Source organism: Argentina silus, assembly GCF_951799395.1.
Source record: "Argentina silus genome assembly, chromosome: 6".
Lineage (NCBI taxonomy): Eukaryota > Metazoa > Chordata > Actinopteri > Argentiniformes > Argentinidae > Argentina > Argentina silus.
The window spans coordinates 22,856,506-22,872,288 of NC_139660.1; the positions used below are offsets into that span (position 1 = coordinate 22,856,506).

At 41.6% G+C, this 15,783-nt stretch overlaps 2 protein-coding genes across 2 annotated transcripts; one reads left to right on the top strand and one right to left on the bottom strand.

Annotated features, from left to right (window-relative positions):
• Positions 1–7,331: 7,331 nt before the first annotated feature.
• On the top strand, positions 7,332–10,774 carry ociad2 (OCIA domain containing 2; the record flags this gene model as incomplete). The annotated part of the gene is made up of 8 exons (XM_083672386.1): positions 7,332–7,338; positions 7,572–7,642; positions 7,778–7,862; positions 8,742–8,795; positions 8,893–8,940; positions 9,905–10,055; positions 10,421–10,501; positions 10,603–10,774. 7 exons carry the CDS (start codon positions 7,332–7,334, stop codon positions 10,497–10,499), a joined length of 495 nt encoding a protein of 164 aa, XP_083528512.1. The 3' UTR covers positions 10,500–10,501; positions 10,603–10,774.
• Positions 10,775–10,993: 219 nt separating this feature from the next.
• ociad1 (OCIA domain containing 1) lies at positions 10,994–14,814 on the bottom strand. The gene is made up of 8 exons (XM_083671431.1): positions 14,631–14,814; positions 14,108–14,195; positions 13,930–13,983; positions 13,795–13,842; positions 13,548–13,674; positions 13,211–13,428; positions 12,148–12,303; positions 10,994–12,065 (listed from the first exon to the last, which is right to left on the bottom strand). Exons 1-8 carry the CDS (start codon positions 14,643–14,645, stop codon positions 12,028–12,030), a joined length of 744 nt encoding a protein of 247 aa, XP_083527557.1. The 5' UTR covers positions 14,646–14,814; the 3' UTR covers positions 10,994–12,027.
• Positions 14,815–15,783: the final 969 nt, after the last annotated feature.

Consider the following 15,783-nt stretch of genomic DNA (forward strand, 5'->3'; position numbering starts at 1 on the left):
AGAGTTGACAACGTGCTTAGAAGTGATATGTGTTATTGCTGTTGGAATAAAGTACTGTAAATAATACCTTTATTACAGTATAACAATCAAACAATCAAAATGACATCATGTTTCAAACTGTTTCCCTTTAAGACCTCAAGAGGGCGATAACATCCCATGACATTTACAAAGCTGTATCTACTCATTCATAGACTAATACAACTCAACGATGCAGGATTATCAAGGATGTATGATGGTTAACTTGAATCATCCACTTTTGTTGCATTCATGTAAGGATAAGTTCCCAGACATGAGACATGAACCCGCTCTATCATCATCATCGGGACAGTTTTTAATACACCAACACATGACACATTGTTTACCACTCACAGTATGTATTGTAGCGAGAGGCAACCCCCCCCCCCCACCCCACCCCCCCTTGGTTATTACCATTTCTTTCAGTCATGTTGGTGCTAATTTCAAATTCTTAAAGGGACACTTCACCATTTTTTAAACCCCATCTTCATTATCTCCAGCACCATATCAGTGTCTACATCACAGAGGGTAAGGAGCTTTTCTGTTATCTTTTTGACGACAGAATGTAGAAAATCTGTGTTTTCACATACAGTATGTATACACTGGTATGGTGGTAAAGTGCCCATTTAACACAAAACTCACAACTGATAACTCTTGTTAACATGTCTAAGCTTACATATGCATGTGTAAGCCTGTCCTGAGTTCAAAACCCTACATTGAGTTCATTGAGTGCAATCCTTTTTATTAAAGACATCTGTCAAATTGGGATCATTGAACCAAAATGGAAATTGATTGTGAAATGCCATGAGATACATTATATATTTTTTTAAATGATCTTTTTGGTGTGCTGAATAGAGGTAAGAGTATAGTCAATACCATTATTCATTTTTGACAATTGTTTGAAACACATTTTTCATCTCTGGTATGCAATGGGGTGCGGCAAAGCTTAGTTACCCCTACCCATACCAGACCGCCAATCTGCAGACTGCCACACCTGTGTGCGTGTGTGTGTGGTGGTGGTGGTGGTGTGTGTGTGTGTGTGTGGGGGGGGGGGGGGGGGCAGTTGGTGGATCAGTTAACACAGTGCTATTAATAAAAAGTAATAGCACAGTCAATACCATTATTAATTTTTGACAATTGTTTGACTGAAAAGTTGTGAGGGTGTGGCAAAGCTCATAAAGAGGTCAGTCCAGTTACCCCATACTCAGATATTGTGACATACTGTGGTGTTAATGGATTATTGTGTTAACACCATTTTTGTTCCCTGCCATATTTAAGGCCACCTCTTGATATATGTGACCAGCCCCATAATACCATCACCTACAATACTTTACTGTATATCTGTTTGAGCAAAACACAGCAGAATTCAATATACGAATGAAATCAAGACAATTCAAATATTTATAACACAGCATTGCGCACTACAGCATCATTTCAGGTGGTTTCGCTCACTTTGACCTGGGTATATGATATATGGCAGATGGACAGTTGAATGATGCTGTACTGTAGTATTACAACCACAATGAATGTGTGACTTGGTGTTTCATCTTTTAAAGATGTCAATTGATGTCTTACAATATGTCATGTACACTCATCGGCCACTTTATTAGGTACACCTTGCTAGTACTGGGTTGGACCCCCTTTTGTAGCCCATCTGCTTCAAGGTTCGACATGTTGTACGTTCAGAGATGGTCTTCTGCATACCTTGGTTGTGGTTATTTGAGTTACTGTTGCCTTTCTATCATCTCAAACCAGTCTGGCCATTCTCCTCTGACCTCTGGCATCAACAAGGCATTTTCGCCCAGAGAACTGCTGCTCACTGGATATTTTCTCTTTTTCGGACCATTCTCTGTAAACCCTAGAGATGGTTGTGCATGAAAATCCCAGTAGATCAGCAGTTTCTGAAATACTCAAACCAGCCCATCTGGCACCAACAACCATGCCACGTTCAAAGTCACTTAAATCACCTTTCTTCTCCATTCTGATGCTCGGTTTGAACTTCAGCAGGTCGTCTTGACCATGTCTACATGCCTAAATGCATTGAGTTGCTGCCATGTGATTGGCTGATTAGATATTTGTGTTACCGAGCAGTTGAACAGGTGTACCTAATAAAGTGGCAAGTGAGTGTATTTACTTGTAGTCAATAGTGAATGTAATATTTGGACCAAACGTACAGTACAGTTTAGAGCAGTTGGTTTAAATTATACTGTAGCTCAATATATTGTGGGTCATGACAAAGCAGTCAAAAAAGTCTAAATATAGTGATGGCAGTGACTGAAACCTATGATGGCAGCTTGTGTTTTCTGTTTTCTGTGCTCGTGTTTCAGGAGTTTTGAGTCCAACTGCCAATCACCTGCTGACTGCCAATCACAAAAAAAAGAAAAAGAAAAAAAAATAGGGTGGTCTCTTGTGTCTCTTGGGTTTGTATTTAAGAAATACAGGGCTTTTCTCAGTTCATGTGTTTGTTTTATATTTGAGGTGACAAAAAGTTTGAAATGTACAGAGGGTCTGTCTTTTGAATAGTGTGTGTGTTTGCGTATGCGCGTATGTGTGTGTGTGTGTGTGTGTGTGTGTGTGTGTGTGTGTGTGTGTGTGTGTGTGTGTGTGTGTGTGTGGTAACACAGTGCTATTAATAACCAAGGGGAGGGGGTGTCGCTACACGAGCAGGACTACACTTATACCTTATTACACTTATTGCTATATTGTGTTATTATTATATTTAGATTTGAGATTTCCACTGTTAGTGCACTTGTAAGTAAGCATTTTATTGCACTGTTAGTGCACTGTGTATATGAGGAATATACTTATATTTGATTAGACTTTGGAACAAACTTTGTACTTTCTGATAACCACAATTGAAACAGTGGCCCAGGAAACTAATACACTGTTGCTTGTTTGCTGACTACTGTTCTAGAGCGTGGAGCAAGATCCCAAAACATTTCACTTTGTCAATTACAACTGTATGCGATATAAGTGACTAATGCAATTAGATTTGATTTGATTTGAGAGGGTGATAAAATGAATTGAAACATACACTCACCGGCCACTTTATTAGGTACACCTCGCTAGTACCGGGTTGGACCCCCTTTTTGCCTTCAGAACTGCCTTAATTATTTGTGCCATAGATTCAACAAGGTGCTGGAAACATTCCTCAGAGATTTTGGTCCATATTTACATGATAGCATCATTGCTGCAGATTAGTCGGCTGCACATCCATGATGCGAATCTCCCGTTCCACCGCATCCCAAAGGTGCTCTATTGGATTGAGATCTGGTGACTGTTGTTAGAAATTATTTTTATAAAAACAGTTGCATCATAATGCTCAATAGCAGACGAGTAAATAAAGCTATTCAGTTCTTTATTTAGGGTGATTAAATTTACTAATTGTATTTGATATTCCATATGCAAATCAATTGAATTAATATGTTTTTTAATCATCTGAAATTTACTAATGTGATGGCCTGTTGAGATGAATCAAGCATTAAATGAGATGAATCAAGCATTAGTTCCATGGTACGTTGGATTAATACATGAAGAGGTAAGGGTCAGGTCATCAAGATAGATGCTGCAACACACACATAACTTAAGAATGATGTAATGGAAAATATTAGGCTAGGAAAGGACAAATCAGAGTAGGTGTATGTTTTCTTCAGCAGCTCAACTCGTTCCCCAGAGGGAACGGACCGGCGATATCTCTACCTGGAACGGATCGTGTGTCAGGGGCTGGGACCAGCCTAAAACACCAACGAGAGGAGAGCCAAGTCTAAACCGCGGCTCCTCCCCAACCAAATAGCCAATCACAATCATTCTGTTTACTGTAAAATGCCTTGTTTGACTGTTTGAATGCATCCATTTTTGGAAGGTTGGTTACAGATTAACAGCTTGCTGACTGTGATTTTCTTCGCCAAAAGTGGTCCTTGTACAAGCCTAGAATTTTGACATATAAATAAATAGCTAAAAGTAAGAAGTAGTTTGTCTTCTCCTTCAAATAAAGAACACGTTTTCTCACACTGTGGAGGCCACTGGAGTACAGTGAACTCATTGTCATGTTGAAGAAACCAATTTGAGATGATGTGAGCTTTGTGACATGGTGCATTATCCTGCTGGAAGTAGCCATCAGAAGATGGGTACACTGTGGTCATAAAGGGATGGACATGGTCAGCAACAATACTCAGGTAGGCTGTGGCGTTTAAACGATGCTCAATTGGTACTAAGGGGCCCAAAGTGTGCCAAGAAAATATCCCTCACACCATTAGATATTTGCGACAGGTGTACCTAATAAAGTGGCCGGTGAGTGTATACCTGTTAGACAATGAACAAGACCATAAAAGAATCCTGCAACAGCTATTCACCTCAATCATGCTGTTTCATGCTAGGCGTGGCAGAGAAAGGTGTTCAGAGGTAAGCTTCTGAATGAAAGGTCAGAACATCTTGGTGTAGGTGCAGGTGTAGGTGTGTCACTCAGATATGGAGCCAGCCAAATAAAAGTATTTGAAGTGCTTGCGTGACTCAATTGAGTTTATTGTTCACTGGCATTACAACTTTGTGGTGATGAAATGGATGAAAGGTCAAAAACAATATATTTATTGTATACCTACCTATCTGTTTGTGTGTGTGTGTGTGTGTGTGTGTGTGTGTGTGTGTGCATATGCGCGTGGGTGCGTATGCGCAAGCGAGCGTGAGAGAGAATGAGAGATTATCATGAATCAGAGACCGAACCCAAATGCAGACTAGGGACAAGCAGCTAACTGTAAAGCAAGTGGATTTAATAAGACAGGTATAATAGAAAGGAACAGGCAGGCAGACGGGTAGTGTGAGAAAACGTGTTCTTTATTTGAAAACCCTCCTTTCACACCTTTTAAGGTGTGAACCAAAAATGAACTGTTTTTTATAAAAAAATTCTCAACAAAACCCTCCTTTCACACCCCTTAAGGTGTGAACCAAACCTTTACCACAGGAGTCTTGGGTGTTGCGGTCTCTGGCTCTGCCTTCACCTGCCGTACCTGGTTAGACAAAACTCGAGACAAGTTAGTCAATGCATTCATGTAGTCATTGCAATTCATTTGCCAAATGTCTAAGGACTGCAGGTGGCCTCCACGTCTTGGAGGACATGGCATTTGAGCGACCTGTCAACAACTCATGGGGCGTTAGATGTGTTTTGCTGTTTGGTGAGTTCCTCATCGACATCAGTGCTAGGGGAAGTGCATCTAGCCATGTCAATCTGGTGTCGTGGCATACTGGTTGGGAATGAGTTCATCCCTTAGCCATTTTACTTCAGTGCTGGCTGTCTCTTTTTTTTTTACAGGGAGTGGCTTCCACCCACTTAGTGAGCCTATCCACCATTACTAGTAGATATCTGTAGCCTTTCACTCTGTTGTCTGCACCCATATCTGATGTCCTTGAATGGTGCATTTGGCACTGGGAACTTTCCCATGGGACACTTGTAGACCATCTTTGGGTCGTGGTCATTGCATGTGTCACATTCTGTCACATAGTTTTCCACCATGCTGGTCATGTGTGGATGAATTTTGATTTTAATCAAATTAGTGTCAATCAGCGGCCTGTATAGATGGGGTCAAGCAGTAGTTCCAAAACTTGAACACTATATGGAGCTAATCAGTAATTGCTGAACATAAACATTAAATGGAGCTTAATCATTAATTACTGAATTTGAACATTAAATGGATTCAACCACTAGTTGCTAAGGAAGTAACGGGACAAAGAAAACTTTTCAGGGTGGGGCCGGCCTCCCACTTACTGAACAACCACAACAACAGTAGAGCGAACGCTCGCACAATTTCTATTACAGTTTACACCAATATGTTTTCATCAGTATGTCACTTTTTTACCTTCATACACAATTACTCTCCAAACGCTCTCACCTCCCTCAGCTTCAATGCTTTATTTATTCACACAACCTGGTCCATTCATAACAAGATTAACTCTAACACACAACAAAATTTACAGGACTTTAACCTGAAAAGGATTTTACCCCAGAACAATAGAATTTATCAGGACTCTAACCTGAAAGGACTTGAACCTATTTATCAGGACTCGAACCTGAAAGGACTTGAACCTATTTATCAGGACTTTAACCTGAAAGGACTTGAACCTATTTATCAGGACTCGAACCTGAAAGGACTTGAACCTATTTATCAGGACTTTAACCTGAAAGGACTTGAACCTATTTATCAGGACTTTAACCTGAAAGGACTTGAACCTATTTATCAGGACTCAAACCTGAAAGGACTTGAACCTATTTATCAGGACTCGAACCTGAAAGGACTTGAACCTATTTATCAATAGAATTCTGACATATATTGCTTTGATTGTTAAATTTTCATTACGTATACATAGATTTATAAATTTGGTAGTTGGTTTACTCTTACCTCCTCCACACTCACAGTCTACACTATTCAAAATTAACTATGCAGAATTTGGTTTATAACAACAGGTTTCTGCTTACCTTTTGTTTTTGGCGCGCCTCTGTGAGTGGTGAGGGGTTACAAGAAAACAACTCCGTCTGGCTTCCGTCTCCTGGACTTCGCCGTCGGTTCAATTCGGTCCAATTTCTTCTCTCCAAATCACGGCGCGACGTCACCAAATTTGTGAGAAAACGTGTTCTTTATTTGAAGGAGAAGACAAACTACTTCTTACTTTTAGCTATTTATTTATATGTCAGAATTCTAGGCTTGTACAAGGACCACTTTTGGCGAAGAAAATCACAGTCAGCAAGCTGTTAATCTGTAACCAACCCTCCAGAAATGGATGCATTCAAACAGTCAAACAAAGTATTTACAGAATACAAAATGATTATGATTGGCTATTTGGTTGGGGAGGAACCGTGGTTTTGACTTGGCATCCCTTGTTGTTCACGGGCTGGTCACACCATTCATCCCAGCTGCGGAGTCAGCACCCTGTAAGAGATAAGACACCTACTCTGGTATGTCCTCCCTAGCCTATCCTCCCTAGCCTGGTACTTTCCACTATAGCTCTTTGTGTAAGCGTGTGTTGCAACATCTTTCTTGATGACCTGGCTTAACCTCTCCATGTATTAATTCAACGTACTATGGGACTAATGCTTGATCCATCGCTCATTTATCAACAGGCCATCACATTAGTAATTTTAGCACACTGCAGTAATGTATTTTTATTATAGCAATAATAAACTGTTTTTATAAAAATAATTTCTAACAGTAGTCGGGCAAGCAGGCGGGTAGTCAGACAGGCAGGGGTCGAGCAGGCAGGCTGGTAATCAGACCGGCAGGGTACTGGAGCTGGAAGCGTGGCACAAAGACAAAACCATCCGGATCCAGATGCAGGGTATAAATAGTGGAGAGTCGATTACTCGATTGCCGACAGGTGTCCTAGTCACCGCCGGCAGAGATCAAGGAGGCGGAGTCGTGACAGAGACAGAGAGAGGGAGTGACCTGTTCAAGTGTTATTACAAGCAGTTTCAACAGCCCGTTCGGTGGGCAGGGCTTCGCTTCAGTGTTTACTCAAATAGGGTGGAGTTAGAGGCAGTCCATTCGGGGAACGGAGACCTTGAGAGAAAGGAAGGGGTGAAAGAAACTCAAAGAAGGTGAAAGTGAAAGATATTGAGGTCCAGAAGAGTGAAATAGAGAAAGTAAATCAGAGAACTACTATCTATTGAAGATACTCTTAGCGTCATGAGTTCTGAAACAGTGACAGTAGAGAGCAAAGGAGTCGTGGGTCATGTGTGGCCATCACTAAGTTCTGTTCTGTACAATATGTCTTTCAGTGTCCCCTTGGAGATCGTCACATCCACAGAGACGACGTGAGAAAGATCTGGAAAGAGTGCCATGAAGAGAGCTTCTGGTATAGAGGTATTGTATATGGCGTACGAACCACACACACACACACACACACACACACACACACACACACACACACACACACACATCCACACTATTCAAACGACAAACCTACTGTACTTTTCAATCTTTTTGTCACCTCAAACCTAAAACAAACACATGAACTGTGTCGCAAATACAAACCCAAGAGACACGATGCTTTCTTCTTCCGGGTGTGTAACGTAAGTGATCAAAGGAGCCATGTTTGTGAGATAACAGAAGTGGGGCCTCATTTGTCAAGCCCCCGATAACTACGTCTAATGTGTTTACATTCCACCCTCCAAAATTCAACCCTGACTTAGATGGCAACCATCTGGGGATACAAAAGGATCTGTCGGCAGTGACTGTTGTGTGATGATTGCAATCTGGTTTTTCTCTCTCTCCCACACCCACACATGCGCGCACACACACACACACACACACACACACATTCTTTTCCAATGCTACTTCGAGATGAATGATCTTATGCAAATATTTCTTTGCACAATTTAGGTATTTTAGGAGGACATAATGCAATAGACATCAACCTTTCTTAGTACTCCAGTCTATGACTACTACTATCAGTCAGTAGTGTGAACAAGGTCCATGACAGTGGAATCTCAATGGTTATGTCATAGATGAGCGATTACCAAAGCAGGAATTCTATCAAATCCAAACTGTGAGAAAACAACACTTTACCTACACCAAAGTTGAGCGCATTCAATGCAACACAATCAATCAATACATAGGAACATTATGATTTGATGATGATTATGATCACTGCGGTGAAGGTTTGATGGAATCCGGCCCTGATTCAGTAGCCTATGACCCCTGACCTTTGAGCCCTGACCTGTGTTCCTGTGTCCCTCTTAGCTCTGCCTCTCTCTCTGGGAAGCATGGCCGTCACTGGGGGTCTCATCTACAACGGTAAGAATCATGCTAATACGAGCTTGTCCACACATCTCATCCACATCATAATGATATGACACAAAAACATCTTGCTCTGTCAAATCTTTCCTTGCAGGAGCTTGGAAAGCATCAACGAGATTTGGCCCGTTCCCAAAACTAGCAGGTGAGCCTATTGGAGTGGAGGTGGGAGGGAGTTAATAGGGTTAACCTGTTTCCATCGTGGCACATCTTGGGTGTTGTTCTGAAGGCTACTTGCCTCCCTCAACTTAGTCTGTGGTTTCCTTCCTCTAGTGTTGTTGCTCTTCTCTTGCTGATACATACACTCACTGAGCACTTTATTAGCAACACCTGTACACCTTCTCATGGTGGAATGGTGTGGGGAATGTTTTCTTGGCACTCTTTGGGCCCGTTAATACCAATCAATCATCGCTTGAATGCCACAGCCTATTTGAGTATTGTTGCTGACCATGTGCGTCCCTTCATGGCCACAATTTACCCAACTTCTAATGGCTACTTCCAGCATGATAATGCATCATGTCACAAAGCAAAAGTCGTCTCAAACTGGTTTCATGAACATGACATGATGACATGATGAGTTCAGTGTTCTTCAGTGGCCTTCCCAGTCACCGGATCTGAATCCAATAGAACACCTTTGGGATGTGCTACGACGGGAGATTCACAGCTTGAAAGTGCACCTGAAAAATCGTGTTGTGTGATGCAATCATGTCATCATGGACCAGAATCTCAAAGGAATGTTTCCAACATCTTGTGGAATCAATGCCATGAAGAATTGAGACTGTTTTGAGAGCGAAGGGAGGCCCTACCCAGTATTAGTATAGTGTTCCTAATAAAGTGTTCAGTGAGTGTATTTTCTTTATAAAAGCAAATAAAAGCAAAGCAAGTGCTTATATGGGCCAACTATACATAGCATAAACGTATGACTTACCATTTTGAGTTGACCACGGTTCAACCGAACATGACAGAGACAGACGCACAAGAGAAATGACCGAAGAGGTAGAGGGACTGGACCACTAAGGAAGGGACATATGTTGACTATGGTATTTCCAGCAGTGGTGGGTGTACTTATGGTATGACATGTTTATGACTAATGATCTTATGTTGTGTAGTGGCTGGCATCCTCGGTTACGCAGTGGGGAAAGCGTCCTATGTCAGTACTTGCAGAAGTAAGTTCCAGAGCCTTGGGCCCGATCTTGTTCCCGGATCTGGACCCGGTTTTGGACCATTTGGAGGCCGTGGCTTTGGTCCAGGCAGACAGAGGTGATTGGAATAGAGGAATTAGCCATTATTTCACGACAGTCATTGCCATTTCTCAATAGTTCAAAAATCGATTCCTCATGTCCTCCACTCACTTTTTTCTGAAAAAGCATTGGAGGAGAATATCTAAAGGGAGGAACTTCTAAAGGGAGGATCTTCTCCTCCAATGGGTTTTGAGTAGAAAGCGAGTGGGCGAAAGGGCCTCTGTTCTGAGGGAATTGAGGGATTGTGTAAAGGTAACAGTGAGATATCAGCCATCTTGTCCTATCATGCTAGTGGCTTATCACGTGGTTTGAAATGCACTAGAATGTTTTTCAGTGGTCATGTTGATTTTGCAAGTGATAGGAAAGCTCACACCCGTCTCTTAGCAGACACTGCCACCATGTGTGTGAGGAATGTAAGAAACAGCCACCCCAAGCTGCACCCACAGAGACAGCACAGAGCTAGAGGTAAATATACACAAGCATACACACATTGATGTGCATTGCACACACACTGAATGTCTTTACAGTATACTCATCCCTGTTTGTTTTCCCTTTGTATGTTTCAGATACAAGTCTCCCAATGGATGCAGTGCAAATGGACCAGATTTAATGATTCTGTTATAATTGTAAAAATCAAGAAAAACAAATCCAGCATTTAACTCAGCTACATTATAAAGACCCATCAAATTGTTGTGCATATGACAATAAAACCATCTTGAATCTTGAATCTTGAATCTTAGTGTGATGTTTGTGTTCAAGTGAGTATTCATGACTTGAGTTCAAATGAGTGGTGGTGTGTACATGAGCAATAAATATGAATAGAAATCACTGTGACTGGGTGCTTATTAAGCATGTGCGTGGGGGAAAACACATATATAGTGGTCCAAACAAAGCAAGCATGCTGTACAGAGCATAAAGCATAGATTAGAGTACACAAATGAATACAGCAAGCATAGCCAAACCAATTTGGTTTAATAATCAACATAATTGTTTGACAAGCCAGTGTCTCTGGTGGTAGGAGGTCACTTTAAAACAAATACAGTAAGAGAGTTGCACTGTGGAAAATATGTTTTTCATCTCTGAATTTCTTCAGTAAACACCTTCATCATTGTCATCCCTCACTGAAAAGTCACCAGACAGAGCAGGACAACCCAGGACGGATAAATCGATACTTTTAATGTGGCAACTGTGTCATATCATAAGGCCTGATCACAGAATATCCATAAATATGTACTTGGATAAGGAAAAAGCCACTGGCTATGACTTTTCAGGAAAAAGATGATCCATGTACGCCATTTAAAGGGACCCTTCACTATGTTTAACCTCATATTTATTATCTCCATACCAGTATGTACACACAATATGTGAAAATGACAATTTCCTACGTTAATGACATCATAGGGGGTAATTTCCTTAGGACCTTTTATCTTTTTGACTACAGAATGTACACCATTGCTGTTTTTATACATATGTACAGCAGACACTGGTATGGTGCTGAAGATAATGAATATGAGGTAAAAAGTGAAGCGTCACAGAGGTCTGTAATGCCTTTACTTCACACTGTCACATCTGACACCTCTGTCACCTCCAAAAAAGAGCTCGTCACCAGAAAACATACAGCTGTCATGCTTTATGCATACACGTGTGGATAAAATCACTCATGGGAATATACATGTACCATCATCTTGGGATTCACAGACATGCCCTAAAATGAGGAGTTATTGTAATTCTTGCCAATAGTGTAAGATTGAGTAAAATTGAATTTAACAACAAAAATGAAGCGGTGGATGCATAGGCTATTGCATGGTCTAAATGATACAATTCTAGGGAGACAGTATGTAATCTGCATTTTGTTACAATACATTTTTTGATGTTTATGATTTCAGGAGACTTTTTCATGTCTTGATTGCATGATGACAGAATCATGGTATAGATGTAGAATTTGCCTTCCTGGCGAAGCCCTGGATCGCTGGCTCCTGCCGTGTCCTCACTCACTCGTCCCATGCATCTCCATATTGGTTCTTTTTCACTTTGAACACAAAACAAAACATGGAGAAAATTAGTCAACCAGACTTGACCCGTCTAAAACATGGCTATTTTGAGAGACCCACCATCTCTCTTCGGCATAGTTTTTTCAGCAGGAGGCTGGAGCAGTGTGTCAGCCTTCTGGGTCATGGTGACTTCGTAGTTCTCACGGTTTTTGCTTCGCAGATCCTCATACATGGTTGATTTCTTTTTGGGAGTATCATCATCCATGTACGAAGGGACTTGATAGGGAAGAACTTTCAGAGTGAACTGACATTCAAAGTGTGTGTGGCCAATTACTTCGACAAAATCAAATATCGCAGTTGATTCAAGGATAGCTTTAAAGTGTCTGTGCACTGCTTATATCCCCTCCCAACAATGTATAGATTTGAAATGTCAATTTGAGTGATACATTTTCATCATGTTTCAGATGCATGTTAAGTATATCAATATACAACCGTTTGTCAGAAATCTAACATTTTGGAACAGAATTGCTTATTTAGACACAGTCAAATCCTTAAAAATAAAATGAACTATGTACTTTTGAAGACAGGTAACATCCTAGTATCAGGTAACATCCTGCTCAAATAGAAGTTCGTAGTGTTGCAAGCCTAGGGTCAGAGGTCAGAGGTCAGAACAGAGGCACCACTGTGCCACAAGGCTGTGTTATAGCCTGCTTCATTTGTTCCAGATTTTAAGAATCAGCTACAGGGATTTTGTTACATCAGTCAATTCTTATGAAGTCAACTCCATTGATCAAAAACTACATTTAGTTGTCAAACACGCATTTAGGGTAACAGGAAATGTATTGATTAGGAAACAGCGCTATACCGTTGTCCAATTATTCTTTGACTAAACTAAAATGTTACGGCGTTGTGGGGGAGACGATACATCTTCGCAACGATTGAACAAATAAGTCCTGTGTCTGCTGCTCTCCACGCAGCACAGAGGAACGAGTTACACCGATACTTTAATTCCCAAAATGTATTCCCGACAACAAATGTACCCTTATGTTCCCTTTGGATGAAGTGAGCCATCGCTTATATTCTAATGTGATGTACCCCAGGCATGACAGTATAACAACACAATGATTGGTGTGAATGTTACCCATGACTGCAATGATAACATTAAAGTCCTTTAGGTTTCTACCTTGTGGATTGATGTCCTCTCCGGCTCTTGTGGGGGTGGGCTCATTGAAAGCTGACTCATAGTTAGCTGAGGAATCCCTATAGGAGGAGTCACTAGAGTAACTGAAGGAGTCTGCTTGAGTGCGAGGCTCAGTCACTGACTGTAAGGCTGAGTCAAAACTAGCCTGGTTAGGATCGCCCATCTCTGACTGGTTCTCTGGCTGCTTCTGAGAAGCGAACCTGGGTCCAATGAAAAACAGTCCAACGTGTTACCAATCCAGTAACACAATACGCATTCAACAATTCAAGCATCGATGTGTGTGTATTTCTAGGAAACGTGTTTAGGCTGTAATACTTACTGCTGAGGCAGTCCTTTTCCTTGTCGAAGAGCATCACCTAATGGGGAATTCTCCAGATTTTTGAACTTCTCCTGACATACTTTTGTATAAGAAATCTTCCCCGTAACGTAACCGAACAGACCAGCGGCTGGAGATGGAAAGCAGACAAACACAATCTTTTGGCTGGCAAAACGAGAAATAGAATTCAGTCAAATTCCAAATGAAAACCAATATACACTAACAAGGAAAATATCCGGTCTTCACTTACCAGCTAATTTAGGCAAGGGGCCGAAGCGTGGCGAAGGCGCAAGGACACCTGAGAGGAAGGAAGTGTGATGTTAGATCCAACGAAAACTAGAGTTGATTTTAATTGTATGTATGACTACCACTTTCAAAGACTTACCTCTGGAAACCAGCACCTGTGCTACAGCCATTGCCACGGCAGAAAATGGCAAGGCTGGGGAATAAAGAGTGTTGTCATTAATGCTCATATTATCTCATTCATGATGACCGTGCCGATGTCTTGCATGTTGTATACATTACATGTAATGTATCAATGATACTATCATAACTAGACGTACATCTGTACCAGAAGCTTTCGTTGTTGCATTCCCTGAAGACCCTCTTCTCCTCCTCCGTAGGGATGTAGGGCGCCCCGGCAACAGGATTCTGCTTTGGACAGGGACATGACCTTAATCATTGTGATTACATGATTGTCACATCTCCAAACCAAAGTTTCCACAATACATATCCAGCCACCAGATATGCATGTAAATCAGCTAATATAGACAAACCTTAGACTAGCTAGCTACATACGCAGACAGGCAGACCTACAGTAGCTAGCTAGCTAGCTAGCTAGCTCTCAGAGAGAGGCCAGACTGAGCGTAAGTAGTTTAGTTGTATGTAGCTAACTAGTTGGCTAAATATGCACATAGACAGGCCTACAAATCGAGATAACTGTGTTAAAGGTGTCATAGGTGAGTGAGAAACCGCACATGAAATAAACAGTAATGTAATTAGTCATGTTCACTTCTGTAACCATGACGGCTAAGTTCGTAACGGGTTAGCCATATACATCTGGTTAGCCGGCGCTAACTAACGTACCTGAGCTTGAGACATGACTTCTTCTCCACAAGGAACTGAATCCAGTCAAAAGCGTTGCGAGTTAAAACATAACCTCTCGAGTTTATAAGCAGGTCGGGAAGAACCTCGACAAGACACGCTCAATTTCTTCAATGACCTCCAACAGTATGCATGCCTGTCAACGCAGGAAAACATATGCGCTTCCTTACACGTGTAACGAAAGTCAGCAACAACAGAGGGCGCTGTCTCTGCACACGAGTGAAAAGGTGGACCAGATTTATACCACACAGCCATTCTCCGTCTGTCATGTTGCCACTCGCCGTCGTCAGTACACTCTAACCCTTTTAGTTTTTTGTTCATATTGCTTCATGTAGGCTATGTGTAACATTTCTGACTCGCAGTCTTAATGGTCTCCATCGTCCAGATATAGACTTCAGGACTGGTCTGAGTCTCAGCTGTCTGAGGGATTTTTTAGGCTTGTCGCTGGTTCAAGTCCCTATCAAGTACTACATTTGCAGCCAAGCGATCTCGCAGTCTTTGATGCTTTTGTTGGAAGTGTGGAGGACTTGTTGAGAGAAGGGGAATAGTGGAGCCGTCAGAGAATCGTTTTGCCTGACACTTCATGGAAGACGTGTTAGACCCACCTAGACTTTAGTTCAATGGGCTAACACAGTCTTCTACTACGCAAGAGACCCGGGTTGGATCAGTGGTTTGAACACAGTCCGTGAAAAATCGTATGGCCTATAAATAAATAAAAAGCCAATAAATAATCGTTTTAGATCCAGCTGTACCCTTTCCCATCAGTACAACAGGACTAATGACAGACTGAGCAAAAACCAAAGCCTTTCTCAATGGCAATATAAGAAAATCTCTAGCAAAAATTGCGTCCACTCCACATGCAGAGCGCAGAAACAACTCTGCTAGTACAGTGCAAACTCCTCTGGTGCTCGCATGGGCACGTTCGGGACACGCTGGAGTATAAATCGAATCTTTTCTCTCAAATCCAATCAACGCGTCCTATTTCCAGAGAGGCGTATGATTGTCACAGGCTCAACGAATGGGATTGTCTATCCAATGTAGGCGTCAACAGTTTCAACCAATCCTAAAATGGAAAGGCGGGGGCAAATTGCCAAGATTTTTTGACAGTGCTGCTCTCCTATCAGAAAATCCAACT

Bases quoted from the DNA above. Each gene is read 5' to 3' on its own strand.
- ociad1 (XM_083671431.1), bottom strand. The intron at 13,429-13,547 runs GTAAGTATTACA...CATTGGACCCAG, and splicing joins GGAAAAGGACTGCCTCAGCA to GTTCGCTTCTCAGAAGCAGC. The intron at 12,066-12,147 runs GTGGGTCTCTCA...TTGTGTTCAAAG, and splicing joins AACTATGCCGAAGAGAGATG to TGAAAAAGAACCAATATGGA.